General features: G+C 42.2%; 1 protein-coding gene across 4 annotated transcripts in view; it reads right to left on the bottom strand.

The window, feature by feature from the left end:
- The window catches only part of dock11 (dedicator of cytokinesis 11), a 58,056-nt gene that overhangs the window by 931 nt on the left and 38,410 nt on the right, over positions 1–18,715 (bottom strand). For 2 of the 4 annotated variants that reach the window (XM_069722787.1, XM_069722788.1), the window contains 18 exons: positions 17,979–18,099; positions 17,710–17,776; positions 17,461–17,508; positions 16,967–17,112; positions 15,304–15,419; positions 14,989–15,126; positions 13,246–13,428; positions 12,652–12,765; positions 11,087–11,302; positions 9,176–9,233; positions 7,701–7,807; positions 7,313–7,435; positions 6,312–6,425; positions 5,018–5,164; positions 4,102–4,312; positions 3,126–3,316; positions 2,471–2,571; positions 2,153–2,291 (listed from right to left, as the gene is read on the bottom strand). In XM_069722787.1, coding sequence (XP_069578888.1) covers positions 2,153–2,291; positions 2,471–2,571; positions 3,126–3,316; positions 4,102–4,312; positions 5,018–5,164; positions 6,312–6,425; positions 7,313–7,435; positions 7,701–7,807; positions 9,176–9,233; positions 11,087–11,302; positions 12,652–12,765; positions 13,246–13,428; positions 14,989–15,126; positions 15,304–15,419; positions 16,967–17,112; positions 17,461–17,508; positions 17,710–17,776; positions 17,979–18,099 — 2,340 coding nt within the window. Of the gene's footprint in view, positions 1–1,337; positions 2,292–2,470; positions 2,572–3,125; positions 3,317–4,101; positions 4,313–5,017; positions 5,165–6,311; positions 6,426–7,312; positions 7,436–7,700; positions 7,808–9,175; positions 9,234–11,086; positions 11,303–12,651; positions 12,766–13,245; positions 13,429–14,988; positions 15,127–15,303; positions 15,420–16,966; positions 17,113–17,460; positions 17,509–17,709; positions 17,777–17,978; positions 18,100–18,715 lie in introns of all 4 variants that reach the window. The other 2 variants (XM_069722789.1, XR_011312131.1) reach the window with 2 other exon arrangements.

Genomic DNA, 18,715 nt, shown 5'->3' with positions numbered 1-18,715 from the left:
TGAAATGTATTACCAAAACACCAAACACTAATATTCAAATCCTTTCACTTCAAAGATCCTGTAGATTTCAGTCACCTTTCAAAAGGCTCTATTTTTGTTGCTGTCCGACATAAAAAAAAAAAGTTTGTCGAGTATTTAAGAACGACAATTATATAATTAGAAGAAAACCACATTTCTTTTGTATTTATCACAGTCGTGAAAGTGGACCTCGGCGGTCCCGGTAATCAATCAGAACTTCAGGATCATCTTTCATCAGGACGGTCACGACGAAGACCACCATTGTCTTTATTATGAATTATGTACTTTACATTGTACTTTAGACTTGTACTCAGCTCGGGAGTGGCTGATGCGCTTGTCTGTCACTAAGTCGCGTTGATTTATCAGTTTTGTCTTTTATCTCATGAAGGGCGTGAACCCACCGCGCCGTCTGCCTCGGGGAAACACCGGCGATCGCGCGCTGAAACGCGTCAGCCTCACAATGAGCTGTTCTCTACAGCGCGGGCGATTCTGGAGTTTTGACCTCGTTCAGAGCTTTCCTCTCCTCCCTGGACCCTGGTGGGAGGTGAAGCTCCTTCGCCACCTAAATACTGCAGAGGGCCGTCAGCTGCTTCTGTTAACTTCTGTTGGGACGGTAGCAGTGTGCAAATGAATCGCCCGCAAGTTTAAACAGATCAGGGAAACTCCCCGAATAGAAAGTTTTGTCGTTTCGTGTCATAATTCTGACAAGTTTTGCCACGGCTGAATGAATTAAGACGCGGAGAGGAAAGCTGGCTGAATCCTAAATGACATCTTTATCAGTGTTATGGTTTGGAACAACCGAGTGACGACCAGGATGGAACAATTTACGTGTGTAGACATGCAAATTTTCAACAACACGGCAGTGGCAATGTAAACCCGGTTTGATTAAGGGTCATGTCTCATTTGCATTGCTTCGAACAACACCGGTATAGTTACAGTGTAAAGACCTTTTTCATGTCTCAGTGAACCGACATGTTTGTCAAAGGAGGAAATTGATGGTTGACAAAACCAAGTGTGACCTCTGAATGCCTTGAAAACATCTTTCTAGCTGAATGCATCTTATTTGACATTAAACTGCGGCATTTGGCCGTTTCATTCTATTTTATTTGTTTGTTTTTTTCTCCCACTCTAAATTGATTTTTTTTTTTTTTTAATTTGCTAATTTGAAATGTAGAACATCTCTGCATTTAATCGTAAAACATCTGGGGGAAAAGAACGAGTAAAAAGGTGCAAAATCATATCTAATGTTCGTCAAAAACATCAAAACAAAACAAAACCGCGAGACAGCAAGCTTCAAACACACTTTGCGATCACGTTACCTGTTTTTCCTTAAAGCTAAATGCCAGCACGTTGGAGGAAAGAAAAGTCAGAGGAGTTAGTTTGGTGAAGGAAGGGAGATGAAAAGACAACAGGCACAATCACACACAAAAATACCGCGAGGAGCCGCGGTGACAGATACAGCCACGACACGTTCTTTTGAGGGAAATCAGCCAATATCGGTTGAAGTGCATCTTTAAAAAGGATTTCGGCGTGATCTCAAGTGCTGCAGCAGAAGGACACGTTACACAATATATCACAATATGTACACACAAAATCAGCTTTATTCTACTGACAGGCGTTTAACAAAAAAAACAACAACAAAAACAAGACGGCAGCAGATCAGTGTGCGAGTCGTCTCCTATATAACACTGAGAATTGTTCCAGCAGGAAATGTTCAAGAGGAAATTTAGCTCTCGATGATTACTGGATGTTAAATTAACAAAAGCTTCCCGTTGCAACTCACTTCACATCTGCTCATGACAGATGTTAAACATTAACGATCAAGAAGTAGAGCAGAGAGTTTTTATTCATTATTTATTTCAATTTTTAATCCCGTAGAGAAAACAAGCTTCCTCCAAATCTAAAGTATGTACGTGGCAAGATACCTTTCAAGGTTGGGAGGGGGGGAGGGAGGGGGAACACAAAAAACCCACACGTGTGATAAATGTAAGTTTGCAGTAAACGGTTCATCAAGCAGAACGAAATGTGTCTGTGCATGTCCATGTGTGACGAGGTGGGAGGAGGCGTCGGGCTACCTCGTGCCGCCCGGCTATTTTAGCGTTCGTGCGGGACGGCCCCAGAGAAGCGAGATTACCTGTTCGTGGATGATGTCCGACAGCTCCTTTACCATTTCCTTGAAGTTGCCCTTCAGGCCCTCGTGGTATTCAAACTGGTCCTCTTTGATGAGGCGCTCGTTTATGTCCAGAGCCATGCTGCAGGCCTCCACGAAGCGCCTGACGTCAGCAGAAATGAAAAGACAAACTTAACCGACGACCTGTCAGATCCCTTATGAAGGAAAAGGTGACAATTATAAAGAATTTCTCAGAGTAACTAAGTTTCTGTAAACAACACGCAGTCTTGTCAAGTCTTTTTTTTCTTTTTTTTCAATTTTTTTTATAGGGATAAAGTGTACCTGAAAATATCCTTGAGCTCTTTCACTTTCTTGTTGCCAGACTGGTTGGATTTGGTATCATCCAGGAATGCTCTGGCGTATGCCATCGGCCCTGCATTAACCTGCAGCAAAACATGCATCAACTCGTTAAGCATTCTGATACGCTGACAAGTGCACAAATTACCACACAAATACATTTTGACAGCCCCTGCACAGTGGTACACAGGTCTCTTTCATACAGATTAGTATAAAGTTTACATGAGACGGCTAAAGTATTCCCGGGAGCTGACAGGAGCCTGCTGGAGAAAATGTGGCGACCAAACTGCAAACTATTTAAATAGCTTTTGGTCATGTCACTGGTCGATGACTGAAGCCTTTCCTCTTTTAAAAAGGGCTTTGGGAGACATCGATGAAAACAAGCCGAACTGGGAGTAATTCTTGAAACCTATCAATGTTCATACTTTGGAATAAATGTATATCTAGCAGGACAAAGCTGTACCGTGTACTTATTTTGCTCCCCCCCACACCTGTTTACGTTGTTTTATTTGTCTCGCCGCAGCTGAAAGCAGGTCAGTGAATCAGACGGATTATTTTATTAGTTCTAAAAGAAAAGGGACGGAAGAAATGGCTTAAAATGTTCCGCTGAGCAGCGTGTCTGACGGACTGGGACCTTCACCTGCACGGAGACGCAGCCCTGCAGCTTGAGCTGCAGCTGGATCATGTCCACCTCCTGGTGCGAGCACAGCTTGGTCAACTCTGCCGTCCGCGCCTTCATCTCATCGATGGCCACGTCCACCGGCTTGAGCTCCACGTGCTTCTCGCCCACCACCTCCACGCGCTTCTTCACGTACGGGAACGTGTTGGCGGCTGCACGCGAGCGAGAGCAGGGGGAAACTGGTTGGGTGGCGAAACTCATGCAAATGTAACAAACAAGTTACAAGTTATCTGGAACTAAAATAAACATGATCCTGTTTGCTATGTGGAAACAATCGCATGTGGAGGCAGACAACGTTTTTTTTTTTTTTTTTTTGGCAGTAGCAGCAGCGCTGTTTGTTTGGAGGAGAAGAACGAGCGAAACCACGTGTTGTTTCTGCAAATTAGAAGACACATGTCGAGCATGTTGTCTCTGTTCGTGTGTGCGGACAGAGAGAACTATATGAATAAAGTGAACGAGAAAGAAAAACATTGCTGGCGGACGCTCGTCAAGTTATACGAAACAACCCAGAGATACACGAACGGGGTCGCGAGCGCCCAGCTGCCGCTGGCTGCGCCAACCTGCTGTTGATGTCAATGTTTAATATTTATTGCCGTTTAGTCCGCCACGGGGCACGCGCGTTGGGAAAGCGCCTCGCCCGTCTGCTCTCTAAACAAACAACAACAACAAAAAATCGTTGTTTTGCACGCAACGGTAAATGTCTGAAAGGGACAATTTCGCACTAATCCGAAAAGTGTTGTGATGACAAGGACGAACGCTTAACGTTGGCACGTTACCAGGTGTGATGTTTAACAGAAACAACGGGCCGTTCTCATCATGTCACAACTTTATGCAGTATGATGTAGACTTGCTTTCCTGTCAAGTGTTGCGTCCAGCTACAAAACCGCAGTGTTTGAGTGTGTGTGTGTGTGTGTGTGTGCGTGTGTGTTTCATGTACTTATGAGGACAGTCCTCCTCTTGCACTGCTCCTCCACCCCGCCGTGTTTTTTGCCCGACAGCGTGTACGGCGTCTCGAACACGAAGCGGTTGATGTTGTGGCACTTCTCAAAGTCGGTCCTCTTCTCCGGCGCCTCCTTCTCCTCAAAGTACGGCTTGACAAATGTCACCTGGACGTAGGCGAACTTGGCGTCCAGGTCTTTGGGGTTGACCTGAGACGGAGCAGGCGATTTTGACAAATTAGGCACGAGAGTGCAAAACAGGACGGGATACAAATAGGAGGGCGGCTTGAGATCGGCGAGGCTGAAACGGATGATCTGGCATCATCTGGCAGGAGACTTAAGGCCCCACTTGTCAGGAAAATGGGTACAAGAAGGCAATTTGTGCCTTCTGATAGCTGCCCTTTGCTGCCTGTTTTGAATTCTTTGATCAGGATGTATTGTAATAGACAATACAGCGTTCTCATCTTCTCATGACCTATGAGTTGGAACTGCTCGTGTAGTTTCTGTGCACAGAATTTGGCACAATACAAAGAAAATTGATCTGAATTTCACTGACTTGTTGAAAATAGCTGATGAATCATGAAAATGTCATCCAAAAGCAACTCCAGCTTTCGCAATATTTCTTTCAAAAAGAAACTTTCAATCTTAAAGACTTGGCTTACTAGGTGATATTCATCAACCGCAAATGCCTCCAGATACAAGCAATCAAAGAAATGACTCCATGGGGGAGAAAGAACCTCTCCACATGATATTTTCTAAAGAAACACAAGAGTAGGGCTGCAAATTACAAAGAAATTATTTCTATTTCTTTCTGATCTTCAGCTGATAAAACAACTGGCCATTTGAAGTCTAAAACCACATACAAAGACTACTTATTGTAGTCTTCCTCTCCTCCTCGTCCTCCTCATCCTGCACCTTGTTCGAGTCCTGGATGATCTTGACGTTTTCCGACCCAAACTTGTCCCCGTACAGAGACAGCAGCCGCTGAGAGATTTCAGACAGACCGGTGAGTTTGGGCTCTTTGTAAATGTACTCCTTCCCGTCCTCTTCCTCGAAGAAACCCTGTTCAAAACACACATGTTCATTAGTTTAGATCTGCTTCAAGTAACATTTAAAAAACAACAACTATTTAGTTCAGTAATGCATCTTAAATTTTGAATAAGTCTTCAGTTTCTTCAATACAAATGAACCCTACCAGTATCATTATAAAGACGGGGTGATATGACTGGGAACACATTTTGAAGACATATTTAATCAAAATATCTCCCTATTTCTAACATCAGTGCAGCCTTCTGCTTTAATTCAATATAAAGTCTGTTACCGTGGTTTCGAAAAGCTCTGACGGCAATATTTGAATTATTATTGTGCCGAAATTGTTTTGAAATTTTTCAATCTCAATCGCAACAAATGGACTGAAATGTGTGTCATTCATTCTTTACATGACGGCAGAGTATTGAACAAGCAATCCACTGTGGAACTGGTCCAGGTTGCACCGCATAATGTGTTTGCTATGTTTTACAGTTATTATAATTGTATCACTTTAATATCCGTCAAAACATTAAAGAGCAACATAATGTCCATTGTTTGGTTATTGAACAGGAGCTTCAAAAACGAACTTTCCTCATGCACTGCACTCCTCGTTACTGCTAACTCCATAGTTGGCTTGAAGAGAATGCAATCACATAGTTTGACATAGAAATGGTGATTCTCACCACTACCTGTCATCCACTGCTTTACACTGTGTGAAAACCTTCTGCTCCTGTTAATTAGGTCTCAGCTGACTGCAGCAGGGCAGATATGCGTGATAAATCCGCAGCCTCCAAATTGAAAAGTGTTGCAGAGGCGTTAATCCTCATGATTCACTGCGATTCATTTCGCAGATTGAACCTGTCGGTTTGAAATTGTTGTTCTGACACTTCAACATGAGTCAACCTGGCAGAATGCACGAGGAATTTCGCACAATAGTTCACCACGTCAGGAGTTCACCTTTACTTCCTGATGTTTTTTTTTTTTTTGTGATATGACATGATAAGGTCTAACTACTGTTAATTTTATTGCAATCCACCACTTGACTGCTTGATAGACTTTTGCCTTTTCCTATGAATTAGAAATGCCCGTCCTGTTTGTGCACACCAGACCTGCACTGTGTGCTGGGAACTGCCATCGTGCTTCAAATAAAAGACCCCTGAATGCTGCCTGCTGAACTCACCTGTCCGTAAAAAGCCACTCTGAAGTATGTCCCGAGCAGCCTGCGGCCTGATTGTATCACCTCCATGATCTTATTGTAGGCTCTGTGCAGAGTGTCGTACAGTCGGCTGAGTTTCTGTAAAAAAAAACAGGAAAATGACAGAGTTTTTGTTGTTGTTTGTTTCTTGGAGTAACCTAGCAGCAAATGCAAGAATTTCACACGTGTCCAAACAACAAAGATGAAAGTCTTTTCGCAGCTTGCTCTAGCAAACTTAGTACTGATGAGTGAGAGCTTTACAACCAGGCCTGCCAAATATGCTGTTGATGATTTACAGACCCTGACCCGCTGAGGCGTGGACTCTACACGACCTCTGAGGGTGCTCTGTGGTATCTGGTGCCAAGATCTTTGGAGCAAGATGGACAGACTATCCTGGTTCATAGTTCGTCAGTAGGCGCGTCCCACGGCTGACCAGGAGCAACCCAACGAGCCCCGCTATTGCTGAGCTGCACCAACCCGGCCATATGGACATAATAATTTGGACCTCGTCAGAGTCACTCAGGTCTCTAGAACCAACGGTTTTTACCACCGTCTAATACATCCCAGATGATGACCAGCGCTGTCGTAAAGTTTGGTTAAGTGGTGTGCATCATGTTGGCTTGCCCGGTTTGTGAAGGCAGACTAAAGGCCCCAAAGATCCTGAACAGGTGAAACGGGTGTAGAAAACGGTTTGATGGATGCATTGATGCCATTTCCTTCTTCTTCATGTACTTTTCAAGAGTAAAAAGCTAGAAAGCACTTGATAACAAACTAGATGAAATCCCAAAGGGTGCATAAGTGATGTTGAAAATATATATTTTGAAAGATAAAAGCAGTGCGGTAGTTTGACCTGCCAGCAAACAATATGAAAATGAAATGAAGAAATGCTGAAAATCCTGTTATGATGAGTGGGCCTCTCAAACTCAAAGAGCCATTGGCTGCATGTTTATTCAGGATATCTGAGTGTACGGAGATGCTAACTGTACCGTATACTCGTGCCGCTTCTCATAAATGGGGATGATGAGTTTGGCGATGTGTGTGATGAGCTCGTAGCGTTCAGCTTTCCACAGCGCCTCCACGCAGACCTCCAGATGTTCCACCAACACTTCCTAAACAGGCAGAAATGGAATAATGGAATAACACAGCACATTTACCGTTTCGTTTAAATATGTTCAGTACCATCCTATTAATACTAAGCTTACAGTAGACTGTTTTTTAATACCTTACTTTTAGAAATGTGAACAAGCACGTTCCTTAACATAACCTGCCGTGTCATATCAGAATCTCTGGATTGTACAACCAACATGCCTCATTTATTTTGGTCACGTCACAATGTCGTGCGCAAGAAAGCAGATTGTGTGCAGAGGGCCACACCTCAGTGTAATAAACATCCTGCATTCCCGTGTCTTCTTTCATGGCAGCTTCCTCTTCGATGTTGAAGGTTATCTTCTTAAAAGCCGCAAGGCCGCTCGGGAACAACTCTGACAAGTGAACAGCAAAGACAAGATACGGGGGAAAAAAGTTCACAGAAATGAAATGAAAGTCCAAATATGTGTGAACATTTGTTTGTAGAAACAGGTCACAGAGAAAGAATAAAATATGATTCCATTCTTGCTGTCTTGTGACTAACCTAATAATAAATCACAAGCAGAAAGCAGACAGACATGCAGCAGCAAATTTTAATTGATAAGCGTCGCTGACAACCAGCTAATGTCCCTAATAAATGCTCCTGTTGGTCATCACTCCTCAAAGATAATCACCTGTAGTTTTGCATTAGATAAAGAAAACCACAGCATGGTGAGGCTTTGTTTTTTTGCTCGGTGTCACTGCGTATTGAACAACAGATCCCGAGCAGGCATTTCTTCTGTCAACAGTGCAGGAAATCGTCAGTGTCAGTCGAGTAATTTAGTGCCTTAATTGCAGTGGTGTGTTTTTTTTTTTCTACAGTTAAATTATTATTTTGCCGAATGGTTCAATCAACAGGTCGGTTACGAATACAGTGAACCCTCGCTATAACGCGGTTCACCTTTCACGGTCTCGCTGCTTCACGGATTTGCATCGTGCATTGTGTTCTGCATTCTGATTGGCTAAACAGTCTCTCCGCTTCTTCTCTACCTGTTTGTCAATAACGTTGCGGTTTAATATGTACACGTACGTAAAACAGCTTGCCAAATTAAAAATAATCGATGGTGGCATGTCGGTTTATAAGAATCTTTTTGCCCAGAAGAAAAAAGAGCGACACCAACTACCGATAACTATGTTCTTCTCTCGAAAAACCACACCTGCACCGCCGGCTTTAGAAGAAAGAACCGCTGCAGAGCGGAGTCAGGATGCAGCGGCTCAGTCAGAAGAGCCGTGAAATACACGAGTCACTATTTGTCCTACTGTACTTTGTATTTGTTTTCATAATCATTTTTCATTTCCTCCCATTCTAATCCAGTGACTCGGGTCGCAGTGGGGCGGTGCTGATCTCAGCAATTTGAAGCCTTCAGTTCGTATTGATGATTAAAATTATTATTTTACAGTACAGTAGTTATTTGTAAAAAAAACATTTATGCAGTACTTTTATTTGTTAAACAAATGCTTGGGCCTGTAAAAAGGTTTTGTTCTTTGGTTTCAATGTATTATGGAGTATTTCATTGTATAATAATTGTAAAAAAAATAAAGGTTACTACTTCACGGATTTCACCTATCACGGTTTCTATTTGGAACGTAACCCCCGCGATAAACGAGGGTTCACTGTATATATATATAAACGCACACTCGCACGAATAAAGGTTAAAGCACTGTTAGTGTGTGTGCATGAGTGTGTGTGTGTGTGTGTGGATGGATGGGGAGTGCAGCCTTACTTTTCCTATTCAGGTATTCTGCAACCAGTGCAGCGACATGTACGTAGCACATGGCAGCCTGCAGTGAAAAAAACAAAACAAAACAGAGACCGCCAGGTTGAGTAAGCATTTCTGCTGCCGGAGAGTTGCAATATGTTGCAGAAACACAAGACAAAACGTGACAACATTAAGCTTCTACATAATGTGCGGTGTGAATTCAGCCTTGCAACAGACTTTGAGGACAAGGTAAAAGTGCAGTTGGCAACTTCGACCCGCGAAACATTAGTCAAATTTAGAGTTGCTGTTCTATTGTGACTGTAATGAAGTATTTGTTTTTGTTGAGCTGTTTAATTGTGAACTCACTCAACCTCATACCCATCAGACACACCTCCTATCTAAATTGGCCTCTTGTCAACCGTGAAACAACACGCACCACAACATGAAAGTTGGCAGGTGAAAAAGTTATCTTGTGTTCCTCAGATACTCCACTGAAACATATTCAACTATTTTTTTTTAACCGTTTTTAATAAGTGATGATTCTTATTCTCATGAATTGGGTCCAGAAGGTGACAAATGGTTTACGAGTCCCTTTTAATTTACCAGAAAGAAGAATATCCGTCTTAAATTTGTTTTTAAATAAAATCCAAATAAAACAATGAAATCCCATAAAAAAAAGAAAAAGAAAACCAAAAAATAAATAAATATGCAACAATTAAAATAAAGTGTAACAGAAACATAAGCAAACCCAAGTTGCGGGCTAAATTAGCTCGGTTCAATTTATCATCATTTTGGTCTGTCCCGTTTGTGAAAAGTCTTTTTAGCCTTGCCAAAAATACAAAATAATAAACAGACAAGGCACTTGAACTGAAATGAATAGTATATCAACTGGACCACCCGGGCGCAAGTTCTGCAGGAAGGCCAAAGACTTTACAGTAACAAGGTCATCATTCATTTATAAAACATCCCACTGCTGGTCAAATCACAGCAGAGTGGTTTATAATGTCACGTAATCCAGACTTTCCTTCGAACCATCGTGATATAATTATGTAAACGTCTAACTCCGTGTCAGGCTCCCTTGTTTACAGTCACAAAGGATGAAGCAGGAAATGTTTATCTCTTTGTAACCTCAAATCAACTTTTGTTGTAGCTTTACCAAAATAAAAAGACCCGACGTCTTTTTGTGATGGTTGATATGAAAACGCTGTACAGTGAACCCTCGCTATGACGCGGTTCACCTTTCACGGTCTCGCTGCTTCACGGATTTGCATCGTGCATTGAAATCACATTACGACTATATGTAACGTAGATATATTTAATGTCCAGTTCTATCTATTTCAATTGTAAAATAAAGGTTACTACTTCACGGATTTCGCCTATCACGGTTTCTATTTGGAACGTAACCCCCGCGAAAAACGAGGGTTCACTGTATTCACAAATCACAATACTCCAGCTTGTTATTACACTGTGTTGTGGTCAAGTTGTTGAAATTTTTAGTTGAGTCGATGTGAACTATGGAAACTACGTATGTATTGGAGGTTCAGAACCGGAAAACAACCAACTCCCAAAGCATCCAAAACAATAAAGATGACAACAATGGTTTCCTTGAATTAATGAATACACCTTCCCGGCAGAGGAAAGGCCACTGATTAGACTCCTTTGTGTGTTTTAAAACATGTTAAGCTCTCTCAACACCTCACTGAGTTCTTTGTTCGACTGGTAACAAAGCTCCACTCTGTTCACATCTTATTCTGAGTCAGACTAATCCATAGTCGCTTTGAATATTTTGTTTTTAATACATGTGTGTTACTTTACACGAGCCTTCACTGATAACTATATTTGTGTTGTGACTGTTATCTGGACACGGGTAACAATAAAATAATAAGAGGCGGACAGATACACATATGATATGATGATGTGAGATCTTCCCGTTACCTCAGAGAGATCTCCGTTCTTCAGGTGTGCTCTGGCCATGCTGTCCAACCAGGTCCGCCTCAGTTCAGGGGTGCTGGCGTAGGACCGGGCCAGGCTGTACTGGAGGTCCAGCAGCATCTCGGGATCTTTCTCGTGCTCCCGCATCTGAGCCGTGGCCATCAGCACTGTACGTATCCGCTTGGTCAGACCCTTCACTTCTGAGGGGAACGCTGTGGACTGCATCATCATGCAGAGATGAGCAAACACAGGTCAGACATTTGAACAAACATCGTCAGGTCTATTAAAACATATAGACGGGGCTCTGTTCTTCAAATGTGGCTGCCATGTTGTTGCCAGGCTAAAATGATCCTCTTAAACCTAATCCAGCTAAAATGATCCTGTTGAATCTAATCCAGCTAAAATGATCCTGTTGAATCTAATCCAGCTAAAATAATCCTGTTGAATATAATCCAGCTAAAATGATCCTGTTAAACCTAATCCAGCTAAAATAATCCTGTTGAATCTAATCCAGCTAAAATAATCATGTTGAATATAATCCAGCTAAAATGATCCTGTTCAATCTAATATAGCTAAAATAATCCTGTTAATTCTAATCAAGATAAAAATAATCCTGTTGAATATAATCCGGCTAAAATGATTCTGTTAATTCTAATCAAACTAAAATAATCCTGTTAATTCTAATCAAGGTAAAATAATCCTGTTAAATTTAATTTAAGATAAAATAATCCTGTTAATTCTAATCAAACTAAAATAATCCTGTTAAATATAATCCATCTAATTTGAATTTTTTTAAATGCAGTTTGGGGATTGATCAATTGGTCTACGTAAGTACTTTTATTTTGAAATAAAGCCACAGGAGAGAGAATCTAAATCCTGATCAGCATTGCTTTGATTGGCTGATTGCTTGTGGTGAGTGCGTGTACCTCAAGTTAGTAAATCTTTCATGTTCTTTGTGTTTCTGCCGTTTTAGTGGTGTTCTTGTGTTTTACATTGTGATCCATGTTTCCACACTTGTATTACTGTTAAACGAGTAGTTATAACCATAAATGCACTAAAGAGATGCCGGGTGCTCGATTCACGAGGTTCTCCCCCGAAGACACAAGAGAAATGCTCGGTTTGATACTGCAATCATACTTCTCGCAGTAGTATGCGCAGGTGTGTTCGATAACTAAAATGAGTTAAACCACTGAATTTCTACAGTAAATGCTCCTTGTAAGAACATCTGTCATCTCCACCTCCTACATATTATACAAGCTTGTTATATGGCTTTTATACAGTCTAAACAAACCATATTAGGTTTTGCTATGCTTCATATTCAGAGCAGTGGGTTTTAGGAGGGGGGTTCAATGGCTGGTCTACAGACAGGGTAAACACAGAGACTTGGATCACAGGCAGTTTTTGGATTGAACTCTCTTTGTCAGCCTGAGCTTACGTGGAAAGATTTTTTAGAACTGTGTGAACTTTTAAATCAGCTCTTTTGCTTTTTAGATTTTGCTTGAAATTTTATTGGCAGTCGGGGTTGTGATTTGTTTTTCCTTCACTAGTCCTGCTGACTTCTACTTTACCTTCATGACCTTGTCACTGTTTGCAAAGTTGTTGATGATGGAGAGCGACTCCTGGAAGCGAGAACTGCCAGTCAGCGCCACGTCGGAGATCAGCTGGCTCACTGCGATGATGATCTGGAGAGGAAAAAGGAGAGAAAGAAGGCAGGGATGGACATAGAAGAGAAGAAAGGGACAGACAAGGGAGAAAAATGAGAAGAGGACAAACAGAAACAAACTTAATGCTTTTAAATGGTGGATGTACTGACATCAGTCCAGTGAGAGCTCATGGAAAGCTGGGTGGCCTTCTCTTCCTATGTTAGTACCGCGGCTAGAAACTCAGAAACGCAGCCAACCAGTTCCCCCCCGGTTTAAAACACAGCCTTCGTTTTAAACTTTTTAAAACACCCTCTTCGTATTCTACAACTCTCTTATAAAAGCAACCGAAGCACTCGGAGGAACGTATTTCGCCAAAAGGATTATGGCCGAGTGAGAACGTCGGGGTGGATTAGACCACCAAGTATTGAATGTTGACTGTGGCGGTGGGAAAGTGTATGACCAGACATTCGACCTCGAGAGGGACGACATGCTCGCTCTGTTCGTCTCTCTCCACTTTACCTGCAGGTGGGTGCGGAGGAAGGTCTTCCTCTTGGTGTACTCGTAGTTGTTTCTCATCAGCAGGTAGAGCAGGGCGGACGCCTCGGCCCTCAGAGAACCCAGCTTGGAGACGCAGCACTTGAGCACCTCGCAGCACAGAGCCTCGCACAGCGTCACGCGGCCCTTGAACAGCACCGACGGGAACTGACGGAACAACGTGTTAGTGTATTAAAAGGCGGACTGTGGGCCGGGTGGGATTAGAAAATGCATTGAGTTGCGGGGAAGAGAACGGGCCATTAGAAACGAGCAGGAGCTGCGGGACCCAAAAACACATGAGAACTGCACTGACGTCACATTTCTGAGTCGTCGGTCTTTGCCAGGTGTTTTTGTTCAGAATGATGAATGCATTGGATCTGAAGCCCCAGTTAATTTCCCATTCTGATTTCATTATCTTTTATTTTTTACAATTTGAAACATAAGAATGAGTTTCCTTTGCTGAGTTTAAAAAAAATAAATAATAATAATAATAATTTTAACTTTGTCACTGGAAACTGTAACATGAAGACACTGATAGCATGATTGAGACTTGATATGGGGGACATATTAGTTCTTGCAACATTTCCTTTTTTTGGTAACTTTTTGTTGTTAAGAAATATTAATGCAGAACAACATGGCAAAGGAAAACTGACTCAATAAGATGACCTGTGTTCACCTACCAAATGCCTCACGACATCAGGATGCTATACTAACACTATGCATGCTACGCTCATACATCAAAGTAAGACACTACGTAGTACGAAGCCTCAGCAACAAGCTTACAGTGTGCAGCATCTCAATGGGGTCATCGAGCGTGCACCTCCCTTCACTGGTGTTTCGTCGAGTTCACGAGTAAAGACCAAATGCAGAAATACTTCAGTCCTTCTCTCAGGACTTTACAACTTTCCTGCTCTGCTTTCAATGCTATGTTCCAATTTTACTCAAAGCTATATCGATGCCCTTCTTTCTTTACCATTTTGTCCATTATCTCTTATTCACAGTGCTTTTGTTGGGTTGTTGACTAAAATAGAGCTCTATCCCACCGGAGAAAAATAAATAAGTTTCTTCAATCTTCATTTTGTCTGATAGCTTACATTCGAACATTCTTGTTTGTTACCTCGGGGAGACATTGACTGTTGCTACTCCGCAGAGGCCAACCTCTCACACTGTTACTACAACAGAAGCAACGTGACAGAACAGAGTCTGCAATGCTGCTCTTCTCTGATTCATCAGGAAAGCCTCCAACATTACACTCCTGATGCTCTCACACAGGGACATGGGGGAGTTGGTGGTGCCCTTTCACTGGAACTGTATATTTTCACTCACTAGTCTGAAATCGAGTCACATTGGAGCTTGTTTAAAAAAAAAATATATATATATATATATACATATATATATACGATCGAGAGCACTGAGGCAACGTGTGCGTCTGGAAACCAGCCAGGAATGATGGCAACAAACAAACAAGACAAGGAATGTCAATTAATGGACATCTGCTTTTCTCAAGAGCCGCTTTGTCTCAGCAGAGCGAGCGTCCTGTGACTGTGGTACTGACCTCAAGGCTGGACAAATATAAACATGTAATACTCCAGTTTGTTTTCTAATGATGAAAAAGTTTGTCAGCAGTGACTGATGCTCGTAGACAGTGTCCAAACAACAGAAATATGAGTCATCCTGGCTGCCTTGCTGCTTTCCGCAGCGTGTGAATGTTTGAATGCGCAGACACACCTTGTTGATGAAAGCCCTGAGGGCAGCGAAGACGTGTCTGAGGGCAGCTTCTGATTGGCCCACTTTAAGGAAGGTCAGGTAGACGTCAAACACTTTCTTCATCAGGGGGTTGTGACCTTCGCTGTCCAGCAGCTGGGTCTGAAAAACACGCACACACGCACACACAGAGAAAGAACACTGCATTAACTCACATTAACTTCCTGCAGACGCAACTCGCCGAGCTCACATGGAGTAAAACCCAAATGTAACTTTGAGCCACTTTAGGTGTCACCTTCAGACGTTGGTGTGGTTCGTTAGCTTGTGTTGTGTGCTGACCTTGAAACACTGAGTGAAAAGAGACAGGACATCCAGGACACTGAGGGACACCTCGGTGGAGATGTTGCCCTCCAGCAGAGCCTGGTGGTGGATCTCTGCTTCCGTTGCCCCGGTCCCTAAAACACACGCACACAAACAGAGAATGTTAATAGGTCACGTTGCATGGAAGAACAAACTCTTATCCATATTGGATAATCCGGACCACCCTCTCCACCACCTGCTGCAGGGACAGCGGAGCACTTTATCCAACAGACTCATCCAGCTCCGCTGTCACAAGGACCGATGCAGGAGATCATTCCTGCCCGCTGCAAGAAGACTGTACAATAGGTCCACTCTGGCCAAATCTGCTCTACGCCATTAACACAGTTGCACTGTTGTCGTTTTAATTTCATATTATTTCATTTTATTTGTATACATTGTGCATTTTTTCACATTTTTACATTTTTACTGCCTCTATTTTCATTCTGTCATTTTAAATGCTTTTACCTTGTATCTTTAGATGCTGCTGTAGGGAAAACATTTCACCTTGCGGGATCAATAAAGTGTCTGTCTGTCTGTGTGTCTGTCCATCTGTCCTGTGTTTACATACAGGAGCCTGTCACAGCCTTAATGTGTATTTACGGCCACAGTTCTGCATCAAAGTAAACCCCCGTCCAAACAACTTAAAGGGTGTGTTGCAAACTGATGAAGAATAGGTCAACATGCAGGTGAACTCCTCTCTCTATTCTCCGTTCACCTTCAAGGTGGATTTTCCGCGCTGTTGTATTAATCTGTCACGGCCTGTTGATCCATTAGAGGAAGTACACAGAAGCTTTTGCGCTTCACACAATGCAGTCACCGACATAGAATAGGTTTCAGCCTGAAGCTCGTTTGGCGGCCTCAGTCTTCCAGCAGGTGCCTCTGAGATGCCCTTTCAGGCTGGTTGTAATTCAGATCAAAATTTCGAGCCGCACCTCTGTGTAGGTTTATTTGTTCCCCGTATTGTAACAGTTCATTGTGCACGTCTTTAACTACATTTGTGTTTGATTATCACAAGAGAAGACCTCATTAAATCTGCCTCGTGACATTAACTGCAGTAGCTGTAACCGTCTCCTCACTTTGTGTCTCCAAACCCACCTGTCAACTGTAAACTGCCTTTCATGTGTAAATATTTTAATCATCCAGGTTTCATAACTGAAACACTGTTTGGTCATTGTTAAATCATCAAACTTGTGTACTTGTAGTTTGGAAAATGCAGCTCTGATATAAAACTGGTATGCTCTAAAAAAACTTGTGCAGTTTTCGATAGTCGATACGAGTGTCTGCATTAATATGATTACTGCACTTTTTGTATGGTTGGTGTGGACAGAATTTACTGTTAAGTTTGTCTGCAGAACTTCATAAGGATTTGTTACTGGTCCAGTCATTTCATTATAATGCCTTTGGAAAGAGACATCAAATTTACAGACTGAATTTTTTTATTTATTTTTTTGTTAAAGAAAGGACCTAGAAAATATTTGTTAGGAAACTTTATCCTCCATATCGTTAAAATTGCGCCTGTAATTTAGACCTGCACTTCGTCAATCTTAGCGACACATCTGTTCCTTTTCGTAAAAACTAAAAGGAAAATAAACCCAGAAGATAAAGATGAAGGTTTTGCATATGAACTGGTGGCTGTGGTTACCTATATTGAGAGTGAGGGAGGCCTCCATGGTGCTGAACTGGTGTATCTTGGTCTGCATGAAGCTGGCACGGTTGCAGCGCATCGCGGGCATCGTCTGAGACTTCCTGTCTGACGAGAAGAGCTTCGACGCACACATCTCCTGGCTTCTACAAGAACAACGCATCAGCCGAAAGAGAGGAAGTCCATTTGTTTGTTTGAAAGAGAAGAAGGAGAGAATGAGACTCTGCTGCCAAGAGCTTTCCACTAAGGGGAAGATGTGTAATGTTTAACATCAATAATTAACAGAGAAGAAATGGTCATAATTCGTGAAACATAAAGAAAGACGAATGAATTATTAACCAAACAATTTCAGGTAAATGTTTTTCAAGACAACTTGGGATCATGCTTTTTTGAGTCTGAACTACATTTGGCTGGTAATCAAAGGTCAGATGTGGACACAGAAAGGCAGGTGTGATGAGTAACACAACAGAGCTGCTTGTGTTTTCCTGCTTTACCTGCCAATGTTCCTCTTTCCAATGTAACGGAATTGAACCAGACAGATCCTGGTGAGAGAGGGAAACTAAAATAAAAACGCGGCTCACCTTTTACACTCACAGCAATGTCTATTGTATATAGAACAGAGAGCTGCTGGTGGGGAATGAGCACTGCATGACTGCCACGACAGACAGGACAAAGCAGATATCTGGTTTCACGTAACATTCCATAACATCATTTTCACCTCGCTGCTTTAATGCACTACTCACTCGAGCAAACTGAGGAAGTTCATGATGTCTTGAGGGCTGACTTTGTTCCAGTAGGCGTTCAGAGTGTCTGTGGACAAAAAGGAAGCCAAACTGCAAAGTCCAAACTCCTGCGTACATGTTTTTACAAGGCATATACAACTTTGAATGAACAGTTCCTCAGTCGTGCAGCCAAGCGGAACTCATCCTTGGTGCAACAACCAAGCTACATGTCTGTGTACTCTTATCCTAAAACAGCAGAATGTGCAGCACAGCTTTAGATCATCACTGACCCTCAGACAAGGTCTTGATTATGTGCAGGAAGGAAAACAGGAGGCCCTTGATCTCATATCGTCCCAGTCTGCCGATGGGAGGCATGGGGCTACTGCTCATGGTGGAGCCACGTCTCTGCAGCTGGAACAAAGTACAACAACACACACTTGGTGGTGAAAACAATATGATGAAGTCCAACAAAACTAGCCTTTTGTATTTGGTCAAATTACTGGGATCCTAAATCTTTACTTCTGAAATTGAGTTTGAATATAATAAGAGCAGTACAGTTACTTTCATTTAAGAAACCCCTTAATCTGAGATAGAAATTGTTATCACCTGTGTAACTAATTTACAAAGATATGCCTGGTGATAATGTTTTTTTTTTTTTTTTTTTTTTATCAACTTTATTGACGTACCAAAGACCAAAGTCAACAATGCGTAGAGACACTGTACTGAACGAATACAGCTCTTCTCTACTTTAGAGGACAAAGTGCTTTTGCAATTTCTTCAACTATTCACACTGCAAAAACTGATGTTGGTGGATGAACGGCAGCAGCGTTGCTATTGAGAATAACTTCGGCAGCGTTGAGGACACCTGATGCAACGTGTGTACAGGAGGAAGTGGAAGTTAAACCAACATCACTGAAGTTATAAACAAGCAGCTCTCTGTCTGGAGTCCCAGCTGCCCCACTAATGAGTATCATTAGCAGACAGGAGAGTGTGTATGTGATTGATTCGAGTTCAAATGTAATGCGCC

Source organism: Brachyistius frenatus, unplaced genomic scaffold (genome assembly GCF_029030835.1).
Source record: "Brachyistius frenatus isolate BFR_SWC_R1_liver_20210118 unplaced genomic scaffold, ASM2903083v1 Contig_305, whole genome shotgun sequence".
Lineage (NCBI taxonomy): Eukaryota > Metazoa > Chordata > Actinopteri > Embiotocidae > Brachyistius > Brachyistius frenatus.
Note: the sequence above shows the minus strand (reverse complement) of the source record. Positions and strands in the feature narration are given on the sequence as shown.